This window comes from Engystomops pustulosus, chromosome 8 (assembly GCF_040894005.1).
Source record: "Engystomops pustulosus chromosome 8, aEngPut4.maternal, whole genome shotgun sequence".
Lineage (NCBI taxonomy): Eukaryota > Metazoa > Chordata > Amphibia > Anura > Leptodactylidae > Engystomops > Engystomops pustulosus.
Genome location: NC_092418.1, coordinates 49990277 through 50006455, shown reverse-complemented (window position 1 = coordinate 50006455; position 16179 = coordinate 49990277). Strand labels below are relative to the sequence as shown.

General features: G+C 42.0%; 1 protein-coding gene across 3 annotated transcripts in view; it reads right to left on the bottom strand.

Moving 5' to 3' along the window:
* Positions 1–16179, bottom strand: part of ANKRD44 (ankyrin repeat domain 44) — a 377775-nt gene that overhangs the window by 155235 nt on the left and 206361 nt on the right. For all 3 annotated transcript variants that reach the window (XR_011849377.1, XM_072120895.1, XM_072120896.1), the window contains one exon: positions 14132–14348. Coding sequence is in view for 2 of the 3 variants with exons in the window: in XM_072120895.1 (XP_071976996.1) it covers positions 14132–14348 (217 nt within the window). In the remaining variant the exon portion in view is untranslated. The remainder of the gene's footprint in view (positions 1–14131; positions 14349–16179) is intronic.

The window sequence follows — 16179 nt, the reverse complement described above, 5'->3', positions numbered from 1 at the left end:
TGTGTCAGGCAGAATTTTGGGTTGTTTTCATGGCTTCCATGTTAACTTTGTCGCCACCCTGCTGTGTAATCCACAAAATATACTGGCAAACTTTTATCATGTACCGATATTATTTGAGCGCTTCTTGCTCACCTCCTTTGGTTCTTCTCTGCCACCCATTGGTTTGAAGCCTGAGTCCATTTAGGGTATGTCGCCATGCCACTCTCTAGCCTGCCGCTGCTGCCGCTGCCTCTGCGTGCCGTCCCCTATAGTGTCAGGGTCAATTATTGGATGTTTTAGATGCTATCTAGCTTCATTCTGTCACTCAGTCATGGCCATGCTGTTGCCCATAATTTTGGCATAATGGTGCGATAAAGCAGCCTCAGAGGCATCCATGCATGCTGCCCCTGCTGTTTCCTGTCCATTTCCGTGGTGTTTCCATCCTTTTCTGAGGTTCCCAGGTGTTTGGCCAAGCTTCCCTGTGCAGAGCCTTGGTCCCCTTGAAAAATGCTCGAGTCTCCCATTGACTTCAATGGGGCTCGTTATTCGAGACGAGCACTCGAGCATCGGGAAAAGTTCGTCTCGAATAACGAGTACCCGAGCATTTTAGTGCTCGCTCATCTCTAATCATCATCTCTGAGAAAATGTCTCTTGATTGTGAGATCACAAACAAATTTGTTAAACAAATTTCACACAGACTAAATAAGAGAGGGTACCCTCGGTGGGCACTTAATAGGGCTGTTCAGATTGCCAGCAAAAAAGATCCCATTTCTTTATTAAATACAAAATCTTGTACCTCCAATGCTAATACATCTAGCAACTCACCAGTGCTTTCTCTCCAATATAGTTGTCAATTTTATGACATTAAACAGATAGTTCTGAAACATCTTCCTCTGTTACGGGACAATGACAAAATGGATCATATCCTAAGAAGAAGTTTTATTCAACACTGTGCCCGTCTTGGATTTGAGCTGGATCATGCTTGCACAAATTTTGGATGTCTCTATGCTGGAGTGAGGATCCGTGCTCTCCCCTATACAGCGTTTCCACGTGGTAGGAGCTGAATGCTAAGTTTTTTGACTTCAGACATACTTCTAACCCTGTCTCAGCCACTAACAATACTTCCCAACCTCAGGGCTAGACTGAAGCAGTTTGGTTCCTTGTCAGGCTATGACGTCAATGCATCCAAAACAGAAGCACTACCGGTGAATATCCCTGGTGAAATGGTTAGGCAGTCAAAAGCAAACTACAAATTCACCTGGAAGGCTAACATCATAAAATACTTAGGAGTAAACCTAACTCCCTCATATGCCACAATATACAAGCACAATTACCCAAGCATGATCAAAGAGATTAGAATGTTCTTATCTAAATGGAACAGTCTACCGATTTCCTTTTTTGGAAGGATAGCTGGCATCAAGCTGACTATCCTGCCCAAATTAATGTACCTATTCGAGACCTTAGCAGTCCATGTCCCCGTTTGGGTGCTAAAGACTCTACAGGCCTCCTTCCTCGCTTTGTCGGGTTGCGAAATCTGTTTTGCTGGCTCATAAATCGAAAGGGGGGCTATCTATGCCTGACCTTGTAAAATATTACTGGGCAGCACATCTCAGACTCATCCCAGCGTGGTCAAACCTCTGGGCCTACTCAGAGTGGATGGAAATAGAAAAATTTGGCTTGCGCCATATCATCCCTGTTCATATTTGTGGACTCCTGGAGCCCGTCAACCACCTGCCCCAACATTGGGACCAGTAGCATTTACTCTGAAGATTTGGCGAATATGTAGCGCAAAATTCCCACTTACCTTGGAAACTTCTTACATGCAGTTGTTCCTCCACACGCCAGCTATGTCCAATATGTTAAAGGGGCAGGACGCCAAACCTTGGCATGATAAATCATTGTTCCGATTTGCGGACATAGTAGATCATACAACTTTGAAAATCCTACCCTTTGACTCACTTAGGGAAAAAATGTATATACAGTTATCATCCCACTACCACTATCTCCAAATACGTCACCTGTTGCAGACAGTGGGAAGGACTGATATGGTCTCTATCCCTACTGAATTTGAATATATCTGTAAAATGACGACTCACACACCGGGATTGATCTCTAATATTTATGCACTTCTGCTACATCCAGACCCGAAGGCACAGGTCCCACACGTATACATGGCAAAGTGGGAGGAGATCATTGGAGCCCCAATCACACAAGATACTTGGCATAGCATTTGGAGGTACACAGCCCAAATGTCAACTTGAACAATACATAACGAGAATCAGGATAAACTATTATTTCATTGGTACTATACACCAGCTACACTACATCGTCTCTTCCCGGATACACCAGATGTATGCTGTTGCTGTGGGTTGCCAGGTGGAACTTTAAAACACATCTTTTGGTCATATGTACACAATCGATCATTTTGGGAAGAAGTGAAGAGTTTGCTTCAAGAAGTGCTCTCTTTAACCAACCCCCTAGACCCATTGTTCTACCTGCTGAATGTAACTGACATATCCATAGCCAAACCTGTCAGGAAGCTTAGTCTACACATCACCACCGCAGCCCGTTGCTTGATTGCGCAATTCTGGAAAAAGTCGACTCCCGCCTCTCGAACACAACTAATGGCTAGGATAAGGGAAGTATGCAGTATGAAAACTCTAACGACCTCCCTCAATAACCAAACAGACCTATTTACCAGGGTGTGGGAACCATGGGACACGTACTGGGGATCGGTCCTGCGAAATGTCAGTCCCTAACATTCTAGAGACAAACAGTATCTTTACTACTTAGTAGCTTTCTACATCACCACCGCATCCCATTGCTTGATTGCGCAAATCTGGAAGAAGTCGACTCCCCCCTCTCAAACACAACTAATGGCTAGGATAAGGGAAGTATGCCCCGTTTGTCACCAACCCAGTTGTGATCCCTCAATGCACCTGTAACAGCAGAGGAGATACAACAGACATAAGGGCCCTTCCCAGTGGTAAGGCGCCGGGCCAGATGGCTACACGGGGGAATTTTACAAGGCTCTATATGAGCAAGTCGCCATTACTTTATCTAGCCTGTTCTCCAAACTGTTAGAGGGTTCTCCCATGTCCACACACATAAGTACAGCACATATCAAATTGCTTCTTAAAGAGGGTAAGGACTTGGAGAATCCTTCCACTTACCGACCCATCTCATTGATAGACGTTGATGTTAAAATTCTTTCCAAAATTCTGGCAAACCGGCTGGTTTGCCAGATGCCATCACTTGTCTCTCCTCTCCAAGTGGGTTTTATGGTGGGACGTTTAGCTGTGAAATCTAGGTCGGGTTTTGTTAGCAACTGATGCAACGTCTCGTATGGCCCTCAGGACTGTGTCTACTGCCTTGGTCACCATAGATGCCGAGAAGGCTTTTGATAATGTTCGTTCGGTGTGGCTATTGCAGGCGCTACATCGCATGGGATTTGAGGGCCCTTTCTGTAACTATCTAATATCCTTATATGGGAACCCTAGTGCTAGGATAAGTACACCGGCTTTCTCTCACGGCGATTCTTATTGCAGAAGGGCATGCGACAGGGGTGCCCCCTTTCTCCTCTGCTATTTAATCTAGCACTGGAACCCCTGGAGCGTGTATTGGCAGATACCACTGGATATGAGAAGAAAGCAGTGGGAGACAAGACACTATGACTAGCCCTATTCGCTGATGATATTATTTTGTTTATGAAAGACCCAGTTCATCACCAGCTGTAATTGACTTGTTTGAAAAATTAGGAGGTTTCTCGGGCTTCCAGATAAACAAGACAGAGAGTGAATTTTATTTTTGGGTTCGGAGCGACAGGACAGACCTGACACGGCATATTATCATGGCAACGGAAGCACAGCTTTTTCTACAGCTATTGATACAGCTATTTCTTCTTTTGATCGCGAGTATTTCTTCGTGTATATCGGTCTTCTTTTGTGATTTTTTATGGATCTCTCATTACCAAGAGAATGTATTTAGCATCCTTAGATACAAATATCCTTTGCACTGTGGATCATGTGGCCTTTCTTTCATCACATGGCTGGTTCATGTGGCCAGTGAACACAGCGCCTTTGTTGCCTTGGTGACCGGGAACACCGGAGGTTTTCATTTGTTAATCTTCTGTACTGATGATAAGAATTGTGGATGTATGAATGTGTATGTTTTTGTACATAATGGGGCACATTTACGTACCTGGTTTAGTCGCAATCCCGTGGCGCATTGTCCAATGAGGATTCGGGGATTCACTTAGGTCGTGCGCACGATATCCAGCAGGTGTTGCTGCTGCGTCGAGACCCGCCGGAGTTCACTACCTTTTTTCAAATCCGTCGGGTTGTCCTACGGCCACGCCCCCCCATTTCTGTCGCGTGAATGCTGTAGCGTGCGCCAAAATCCCGGGGCAATTCGGCACAAAACGGAAATATTTGGTAAACCGGATGAAAGTGCGGAGTTCGAACCCTTAGTAAATGAGCCCCAATGTTTTAATATTGAAACCGGATTCATGCATGTGGATTTACTTCACCAATAACCTTGACCCTTCCATGTAGGAGGAGCATTGATATCCAGGTGTGTAAATGGCAAGCATGGGTGGATTTAGGTAGACCATGCTTAAGAACAGTTTAGCTGTTTGAAAGGTGTTGGTGATTACGGGGATTGCACTGTGGATTTATAAGAATTTGATCCAATAAACTTGAAGTTGTTTCAGAGATTGGCTGGACCATTGGAATATTTTTTGTACTATGTCTGCCTTCACAGCAAGGCTGGTACCATGCCTTTTCCACTTCACAACCGGGCTAGAGGTGAGCTGGATTCCATTTCTTCTAATGCTGCCTAAGTAACCTAAACCAGTAGCCAGCCCCTAACTACTGAGGTACTCTCCCGAGCCAAGATCCACAATCAACCAGTCCACTGGAAGCCTGCAGAGAGGAACCACTAGAGCAAGAGATGGGCGAATCGATTCAAATGAATTTGATATGAATTTCACAGAAAATTTGATTAATCTCAAATCCAAAGTTTATGCTGATTCATGGGAACAAGTTTTTTATTATCCCCTCTTTTTTTAGCTAAATGGGCATGAGCACAACATGTTACATGGGGCAAAGAACTCTGGCAAGGAGAAAGTAACACCTTCAATGACATCTTCAGACCTGTAAGCCAAACAGTGACCAGCAGGCTTATGTGATATCACACAGCCGTATAAAAACATTCAGCCATTTGCAATCGCGGCATTTCACACTGCATCTGATGCCTGTAGTGTCTAGCTGCTCTTACTGTACTTTACTGCAGTGATTTCTGCTCCTCTCCCAGGGTGTGCTTTTAGGGGGATCTGTAAATCCAATTAGCAGTTCTTTTTTGTTACTGAAGAGAATAGGAAGAAATCATTGTCAGATCCACACAGCTGCTGTAGTGATTCCTGCAACTCTCTCAAGGTGTGCGTTTTGGAGGATCTGAATACCCCATTAGCAGTTCTTTTTTGTTACTTAAGCGAATAGGAAGAAATCAGTGTCAGATCCACACAGCTTCTGTAATGATTTCTGCACCTCTCCCAAGGTGTGCGTTTAGGGGGATCTGTATACCCCGATAGCAGTTCTTTTTTGTTACTCAAACGAATAGGAAAAAATCAGTTTCATATCCACACAGCTTCTGCAGTGATTTCTGCTCCTCTCCCAGGGTGTGCATTTTGGGGGATCTGTATACCCCAATTCCTAGAGTGCGTGTTTTGGGGGATCTGTATACCCCAATTAGCAGTTCTTTTTTGTTACTAAAGCGAATAGGAAGAAATCAGTGTCAGATGCACGCAGCTTCAGTAGTGATATCTGTACCTCTCCCAGGTTGTTCATTTTGGGGCAGCTGTATAAGGCAAATTTCTATATTTTTTGTTGCTAAAGTTGAGAGAAAGAAATACGTGTTAAATCCACATAGTTTATAAAGTGATTTTTGCTCCAATTACAGGGTGTCCATTTTGGGATATCTGTATAACGCAAATTTCAATAGTTTTTTGTTGCTAAAGTTGAGAGCAAGAAATATGTGTCAAATCCACGTAATTGATTAACCACTATGCCAGACAGAAAGGGGGCAGGTGGAGCAGGCAGAGGTTGTAGCACAGTAAGGGCACATCGCAGCAGGAGTGACTCTGTGAGGCCAGAACTGCTGTTGTCATCTATCGGCAGTGTGTTGATCAACTACCCAAAGGTTGTTAAATGGTTGAGTAGATCATCCAATTCCTCAAATATAACATCTGACAACCCCAGCCAAGAGTCTGTGGGTTTGTCAGATACAACAATTAGTTGGCATGGCACAGGAGCAGGTCAGCGGCCCTCACCTGTCCTCAACCAGCCTCTGTCCTGTTTATTTCCCTCAGCCAGAGATCTACCAGGTGGTCTGGGCACAGCGCCACTATTCAGTGAGGACGAAGACTTTGGGGACAGGCAGAACCTGCTTGGCAGTGAAGAGGTGGGGCAGACATCCGCTGCTTCGTGCAGTAGACAGGCTGTGCATACTGACACTGTTGAGTAGAATAGCTGTGACAGCTAAATGCAAATTGAGGATGATGTACCCAATCACACTTGGGAGCCCGATGGAGCAAGGGATTTATCATAGTCGGGCGAAGAGAGTGTCAGCTTGCTCGTCAGGCAGCAAGTTGCTACCGTGGCCGTGAGTTAGGGGGGCAGCAGTGAGAGGACAGGAGCCAAGCGGCTGCCGGGTACAAATCCCGATTCGCAGGTCCAAGTAAGTGGTGGTAACAGTCACTCAGTGTTGGCGGGAAAATCACCATCTCAGCGGTGTGCCAGTTTTTTGTTAAGACATCAGAGGAGCCGAGCGTGTGTATATGTCGAATATGCGGGCAGAAAGTGAAGCGTGGCCAGGGAGCTAACATTGGTACCATGGCCCTGTGTCAACTCATGCAGTGTCACCATCCAACGGCCTGGGAGAAACAGTTCTCAGATGTGGTTCATCCTGCTGGCGCAGCAACAGCTGCGCCTAGTGGCACACATGCTCTTTCAGCACGTCAAGGCTCAAGCACCTCGGCTGAAGGGAGCTGTTTGTCTTTGACATCAACTCCCGGTCCAGATGCTCCTGCTCCTCGCTACGCATGGCGGCAGCAGTCTTTAAGCGAGGCAATTACAAAGAGACAACTATATGCATCCAGCCATCCAAAGGTGCTGTCCAAGTTGTTGGTACTGCAGTCCCTCCCTTTCCAAGTAGTGGACTCTGCACCCTTCAGAGAACTGTTGGCTTCTGCCGAACCGAGGGTGAGAGTTCCAAGCCGAAATTTCCAGCCCTTCACAAATATGTAGAACAGAAGGTGGGCAAGTCCTTGAGCTTATCAGTTTCTTCCAAGGTGCACAGCACTGCGGACATGTGGAGCTGAAACTACGGTTAGGGCCAGTACATGTCCTTTATGGCCTTTTCTGGGTAAGTGTGCTTCCCGCCCAGCCACACCTACAACATGAACAGGAGAAGCCGCTTTGTCCTCCACGTTGTCAAACTGCTGCTCCTGCGCCAATGTCCACCTCCTCCGCCACCACAAGTCTAAGTGCTGCTCCATCATACCACATGTGCAGGGCACAGTGGTGTCATGCAGTTCTACAACTAGTTTGCCTGGCCGAACAAAGTCAGACAGTGGAGGAACTGCTCTGCATCATGCAAGAAGAAATCAATGTGTGGCTTCAACCCTGAGGCTTTTCATTCCTTCTGACAGATTAAATGAAAGGGGAAACTAAACATAGTGGCAATGTCATAGAGCGATGGAGGGTAAAAACAGAATTATGAAAATCACAGGGTGTTCCAGGGAGACAGCGGTCAGTTGGCAGCAGCATGAGTAGGCCGCAGAGTGGCACAATGACAAATTATGGAGGTGGTGGAAACATGGTAGGCCACAGAGTGGCACAATGACAGAGCGGCAGCAGCAGCAGGAGCCCACAGCTGGCAGAAACATGGTGGCAGCAACAGGGAAAGCCACAAAATGGCACAATGACAGAGTGTAGAGGTGGGAGCAGCAGCAGCAGGAGCCCACATAGCCAACCACAGAGGAGGCCACATTGTGGCACAATTTAATTTGAAGTTGAAATTTTTCATTTGAATTAGGAGATTAGAGATGCCGCATGCATAATACATGACAGTTTTCCTGAAGTTATCAGGTCTTTGCCAAAAAAGAACTGCAAAGGTGGCAGCAGCAGCAGCATGAGGTCAGAGTTGTGGAGGTGGCGGCAACATGGTAGGCCACAGAGTGGCACAATGATAGAGTGCGGAGGTGACAGATGCCCCAAAACGCACACCCTGAAAGAGTAGTAGGAAGGAAGGGGCGCTCCTATGGTGTAGTATCCTCTGGTAAGTTTCAATAGATAATAGTAAAGCTACTAACCTTATAGAGTTGTGCTGGCAGGCACAACTCTGAGCAGCGCTCAGTGGTTTTTTCCATTACCGTCTCCTTGCAGCCACACTCTCGGGGTTAGTCCTTCTCCGTGGGAAGAACTCCAAATGGCAAAGCTTTTTCTCAGATTACGCATCTATGATGCATAGTGAGTGTTTACACGGCACTGGAAAGCTTGACTTGTTTTGAAAATGTCCAGTTTATTGGTACTTAAAAAACAATTGTAACAAATTTTACAGATAAAATAAATAAATCTGAACAAAATTTTAAAGAACTACGCGTTTCGCGCTTAAACTGAGCGCTTCATCTGGTTCATAAAATATGCACAGTGTGAGCGTCAATTTATCATCTCTACAGGTGACCACTTCCGGTATCAGGTATAGGATAATCAGTTGGTATAGATACCGTCCACTTTATACAAATGCAAAACATGTTATTAAAAAAGTCTCTCACAAAAAAATATCATAATATAACACAATCAACATTCATCGATATAATAATAAAATGATAACATACTATGTACGATGTCTTACTAGTCGCTGGCTGTTAGTGGAGATGGAACTACAAATAAGGGAGTAGCTGAGGGTCAAAAAGATATTAAGAGCTTGATGCTTGGGAACTACATGTACGGAAGCCGATTTGTACCAAAAAGGTGAGAACAGCAATTGTGTTTTCAAGGAAGGAGTCACAGCTACGAAGTCGTCCGAAGATCTAATGGTTTAAGAGGGACAGATCTGCATTGGTCTTTTTTGCATTTGAAGTGCTTGAGTTATGTATGCCTCACAACATGCTTGGATCATGTATGCCCCACAACAGATGGTCTCGCCCCAAGGAGGCATTGATCCACAGGATACCACAGTACAGTAGATATTTTTGTGAGGTATGCTGTGGAATGTGAGTATGTTTTAAAAGAAAAGGGAATGAAGAGAGATACTTATTGTACTATAAAATAGTTTCATTTACTTCATTGAGACCACCGGGCGAGAATTGTACCAATACACATTCCTTTGATGAACAAGCAAAAATCTTACAAGAACTCTTCACAGAAAAAGGATACCCACAAAATCTTCTAAAAAAATGCATATCAGCGAGTAAGACCTCTCAAACAGATTGAATGTGTGACTAGCAAAAATTCGACCACGAAAAATAATGACTCCTGTCACGAAATTAATTTTATTACAAAGTTTAATGATGAATCAAGTGGCATCAGAAACATCATGCAAAAACATTGGCATATACTACAGAGTGTTATTTACCTAAAGAATCTACTTCCCAAACAGCCAAAAATAACGTATAGAAAATCTGCCACTATCAAAAATATACTAGCCCCCAGTATCTTGAGACAACACAGAAAAACCAAGATCGATAAAGAAAAAGCATATGTAAGCAAATGTGGAAAACCCAAGTGTTTGTGTTGCCAATTTTACATGTACCAACACAGGAGAAGAATTCTCCATAAAAAATAAAATGTCCCGTCACAGCAGATATGTAATCTATTTCATAAAATGTCAACTACAATATGTGGGCAGAACAGTTCAAACCCTGCGGAACCGTTTAAACAAACATCGCGAAAACATCAGGAAAAATTTTCTCCTACAGGGGGTATGCCACCCCAAAATGCCATTTGCCATTACCATAATGCCGATAGACCATGTCCTGGATACAGTGCCTAATCGTTTCCAGATGTTATGCAAACAAGAAGTATACTGGATGTTTAAATTAAACACACTCTCGCCCGGTGGTCTCAATGAAGTAAATGAAACTATTTTATAGTACAATAAGTATCTCACAAAAATATCTACCGTACTGTGGTATCCTGTGGATCCATCCCTCCTCGGGGCGAAACCATCTGTTGTGGGGCATACATGATCCAAGCATGTTGTGAGGCATACATAACTCAAGCATGTGAGCACTTCAAATGCAAAAAAGACCAATGCAGATCTGTCCCTCCTAAACCATTAGCTCTTCGGACGGCTTCGTAGCTGTGACTCCTTCCTTGAAAACACGATTGCTGTTCTCACCTTTTTGGTACAAATCGGCTTCCGTACCTGTAGTTCCCAAGCATCAAGCTCTTAATATCTTTTTGACCCTCAGCTACTCCCTTATTTGTAGTTCCATCTCCGCTAACAGCCAGCGACTAGTAAGACATCGTACATAGTATGTTATAATTTTATTATTATATCGATGAATGTTGATTGTGTTATATTATGATATTTTTTTGTGAGAGACTTTTTTAATAACATCATGTTTTGCATTTGTATAAAGTGGACGGTATCTATACCAACTGATCATCCTATACCTGATACCGGAAGTGGTAACCTGTAGAGATGATCATTTACCTGCTACTATAATATGACGCTCACACTGTGCATATTTTATGAACCAGATGAAGCGCTCAGTTTAAGCGCCAAATGCGTAGTTCTTTAAAATTTTATTCATATTTATTTTATCTGTAAAATTTGTTACAATTGTTTTTTAAGTACCAATAAACTAGACATTTTCAAAACAAGTCAAGCTTTCCAGCGCCGTGTAAATGCTCACTATGCATCATAGATGCGTAATCTGAGAAAAAACGCACACCCTGAGAGTGGTCCACAAATCACTACAGCAGCAGTGTGGATATGAAACAGATTTCTTCATATTGGATTCAGTAACTAAAAAGAACTTCTATTTTGGGTATACAGATCCCCCAAACCGGACACCCTTGGAGAGGTCCACAAATCACTACAGCTGCTGCATAGATATGAAACAGATTTCTTCCTATTGGATTCAGTAACTACAAAGAATTGGTATTTGGGGTATACAGATCTCCCTAAACGCACACCCTGGGATTGAAAATGAAATCGCTACAGCACAGTACACTTACAGCAGCTAGACGCTACAGACAGCACATGCAGTGTGAAGTGGCGAGATTGAAAATGGCTGGTTTTTATAGGGCTGTGTGACATCACATAAGCCTGCCGGGTGCTGATTGGCTTACAGGTCTGCAGATGTCATCGAGGGTGTTCCTTTCTCCTTCCCAGAGTTCACTGCCCCATGCAACACGTTGTGCTCACGCCAATTTAGCTAAAAAAAAAAGAGGGGAAAAATAACTTCTTTCCCATGAATCAGCGTAAACTTCGGGTTTGTGACGAATCAAATTTTCCGTGAAATTAGTATCGAATTCCACTTCATTCGAATCGATTCGCCCATCTCTAGCCCCTTAACGACTTGGCCTTGTTTAGTTTTTTCAGTACCATTTTTCACTCCCCACCTTCAAAAATCTATAACTTTTTTATTTTTCCACATAAAGAGCTGTGTGATGGCTTATTTGTTGCATAAAAAATTGCACTTCAAAATGGTGGTATTTAATATTCCATGCCGTTTACTGGGAAGCAGGAAAAAAAATTCCAAATGCACTGGAATTAGTATAAAAACGCATTTGCGCCGTATTCTTGTGGGCTTGGATTTTACCGCTTTCACTGTGCACCCCAAATGACATGTCTATTTCATTCTTTGGGTCGGTACAATTACAGAGATATCAAATTTGTATAGGTTTCGTACATTTACAAAAATTAAAACCTCCTGTATAAAAATAAATTTTTGGATTTTGCCATCTTCTGGCGCTAATAACTTTTTGACAGTATTTAATATTCCATGCCATGTACTGGGAAGCGGGAAAAAAAATTCCAAATACAGAGAAAATGGTGCAAAAAACGCATTTGCAAAGTTTCCTTGTGGGCTTGAATTTTACAGCTTTCACTGTGCGCCACAAATGTCAGGTCTACTTTATTCTTTGGGTCGGTGCGATCACAGGGATACCAAATTTGTATAGGTTTTGTAATATTTTCATACATTTACAAAAATTAAAACCTCCTGTACAAAAATCTTTTTTCATCTTCTGGCGCCAATAACTTTTTCATACTTTGGTGTACGGAGCTGTGGGTGGTGTCATTTTTTGCGAGTTTTGATGGCATTTTTATTGCTATATTTTTAAGACGCTACATGGTAAAACGCAGTGAAAAACTTTATTGTATTTTGATAGATCGTGCATTTTTGGGTGTGGCAATACCTAATGTGTTTATGATTTTTACTGTTTATTAATATTTATATCAGTTCTAGGGAAAGGGGGGTGATTTGAATTTTTAGGGTTTTTTATTATAATTTTTTTTTATTTTTACTTTTACAATTTTTCAGACTCCCTAGGGTACTTTAACCCTAGTTTATCTATAGGATCCTATCATTTACTGCCATGCTACAGTGTGGCAGTATATGGGGATTTTCCTCCTCATTCGTTACAAAGTGCAATTAGCACATTGTAATGAATGGGTTGAAACGAAGACCCGAGGCTGCCATGGCGACAGATCGGCACTCCCCGATGATGTCATGGGGAGCGATGATCTGCGGCAAAATGGTGGTGCCCATGCTAGCACCGATCACGGGTGTTACCGGTAAGCCTTTGCTGCAATATGCGGCGATCATCGGGAAAACACCCGTCATTGGTGCTAGAAATGTGCAGCAAAGACTTACCGGCTATGGAGAGGGCTTGGCCCGCAAGTCCTCTCCATGCACCGGGACCCAGCTTGCTCCGTAGTAGTATGGCGCAAGTTGGGAAAGGGTTAAAGAGACTTAAAGACACCAGCAAGAAAAGCAGAAACACCATAAACAAAAAGACAAGTACAAACAGGCTACATACCACAGTGATAGAGAACCAACTAGAAACGCCACAGGATGCTGGTTTAAATCCTTTACAATCAAAGTATTAGTGGTTGCTATTCACTGACAATGACTCCTTTACAATCAAGATATTACTGGATGCTATTTACAATACCTTTACAATCAAGGTATGAATAGACTCTGTTCAGTGACAGCAGCTTTACAATTCAGATATTACTGGATGCTATTCACTGACAACAGCACCTTTATGATCTATGTATTTGAGGGCACTATTTATTGACAACAGCACTGTAATAATCTACTACGTAGTAGTGTGCGCTATTCACTCACAAAAGCTCCTTTATGATCTTTGTATTAGTGTGTGCTATTCTCTGATAACATCACTTTTACAATGAATGTATAACTGGACGCTGAATTTGAAACAGCAATGTTTCAAATCATGGTATTACTAGATGCTATACACTTGTCAGTGGATAGCACCTATATTATATATGTATTAAAGCACAATATTCACTAACAACAGCGCCTTACAAATGTACATATTAGTGTGCTTTATTCACTGAAAACAACACTTTTATGTTCTACATCTTAGTGTGCACTATTCATTGACAACAGCACCTTAACAATCAAGGTATTACTAGACGCTATTTACTAAAAAAAAAAAAAGTACCTTTATGATCTATGTATTTGAGCGTGCTATTCACTGACAACAGCACCTTTATGATCTTTGTATTAGTGTATGCCATTCACTTTACAAGCACCTTCACAAACAATGTATTACTTATATTAGGGTACTGCAAGTACTGCCCTGATGGTGGCCCTGATTCCTCCAAATGTGCAATATGCCTGAAAATGATTCAATGAAAACACTAGCCTTCAAGAGTTTTATAGCCTTCCTTACCATCTATAAGGCAGTTTATATTCACTTTCACATTTTGCATCAAACTGCGTTTTCATATTTTGTTCTTTGTTAATGTATACATTGTTCTAGTTAAACAGGATTGAAAAATTGTTAAATTTCTAAATTTCTCCAGAAAGTTCCACAGCTGTTAACATATATTTTTTATGAACAACTGGAATAGTTTGTCAGTGTGTTCAGCTTTAACAGAAACTTACCATTATATGATGCCCAATGCAAAAGTGTATAGCCATTGTTGTCTTTTTGGTTGTATTCTCCTTGTGCAAGTGCACTTTGAAGTAATTCACTCAAGAGTGTAGAATAGCCTTGGGCAGCAGCATAGTGCAGTGGAGTCCTTCCTCTAGAATCTCTACATAACACAGACGCTTCCTGTTCCAGTAGAATTTGAACGCAATCATCATGGCCACCCATAATCTAATTAAAGAAATATAAAAGGTGATTTTCTTTTTCTTTTTCCTTTACATAATACATCACATTATATAATAAACATTATACCCTGCACATTAGGTTACATATCAAAATGGGACATGGTCATATGGCAACGTATGTATTTTTCAGTTTACACATGATTAACATTAACGCTTGTGGCACTTTAGAATACCTTTAACAGAATTAATAAAGTTGTGTCACCACAGTCGCTACTGCTGTATCTTATAGTAACTATGTTTTTTCATGACCCCCACCCAGTATCCCACCCATCCCCACCACAAGCCGGGAGGAGGGAAAAAAAGATAAACAACCTTACTTCTGTTGGCCTGACCAGATCTTTTTCCATTCAGTCACACTTCCGCTACGCGTATGGTATGTTTTCTCATATTTTTCAACTTTCCTACATAGTGTTGGAGGTAGTACATTCTTCTAGTTTCTTGCAATGAAAACCTTTGCCAGTATAGAGAATCTGCATATAGCTGCAATATGATACTGCAGGTTGCAATATGATATTGCAGGTGGCAACTAAGCGCATTAAGAATCAATACCTTTGCTGTCTGCTCAATTGGAATTCCCAGTCCTGTCTCCATTCTGTGATGGACCCCTTCCCAAAAAGGACTAATCTTAGGGCAACTCCATACCATATGATATAACCCTGCTTCAGTTGTCCCACATCTCCAACAGAGAGTTTGTACTTGTTTGCCCATCCTCAATATTTTCTGAGGGGTGTAATATAGTCGATGTAGGTAATTAAAGTACACCATCCTGCGATTCATGCTAATCTATGAGAGTTTAATATTACAAAACACCCTATTCCAATGTTCATGTGTCATAGTTCCTACTTCAAATCCCAATATACCTTAAACTTCTTATTCCGTGTATTCTCAATGTGTAACGTGTTATAAACTCTAGATATAGTGTATCTGCCCGTCCAGTTAATCCAAATTTTATCTATCAAAGCGTCTTTTTCAACCTTAAATCATGTTTTGTTCTTGGACCCCCTAAATGCATCCCTAATATGTATGTAATAAAAATAATATTTGTTTCCCACCCCAAGCTCACTTTGCAATTCCGATAAGGGAATTAGTTTTCCGTCTTTGAACATTTGTGAGACCCTCGTAATTCCCAGTGAATGCCAAATGTTCCCACTTTCCCCCATTTACCAAAATTCCTTTATATGTATATTATACCATATTGGGGTGCTTTCTATTGCTCCGTCTATTTTCCATATTTTCCTGAGTGTTCTCCAGGTCTCATTAAGCATATTACACATTGGTATTTTTTTCAATCTACCGGTTCCCATCTGTCCTGACTCTAAAGAGTCCATCCATTGATCAAGCCCCTTTGCCTTACTTATAATGTTGTTCATCACCACTGAATCTTTCCATCTGTTCTAAAAGCATATTCTAGCAGCCAAAAAGTACAATTTGAAATTAGGAATAGACAGACCACCTTCTTTATATTTCTTATATGATTTTTTTTTTTTTGTAAGCATTTTCGGTCTCTTATCTTAGTTAAGTCGTCTCTAATTGACAGTACGTCACATCTTGTCTCAGCAAGTTGTGCCGAGATGGGAAATAAGATAAATGACCCCCAGTGGCTTATATACATATTTGCTTCTAGAAATGCACTAGGTCTTATTTTCAGGGGATGTCTTATTTTTCCTAATTCCATAAAGAAAGTCGTTTTACTCTCTGTCCGTGTACAACAATCTCTGGTACATTTTCAATCCTGGTATTTATGCACAAAAAGCTAGATTTTTTTTTAGGACCATCATGTCAAAAACTTCCCTAACATCAAAATAACTCTTAGTACT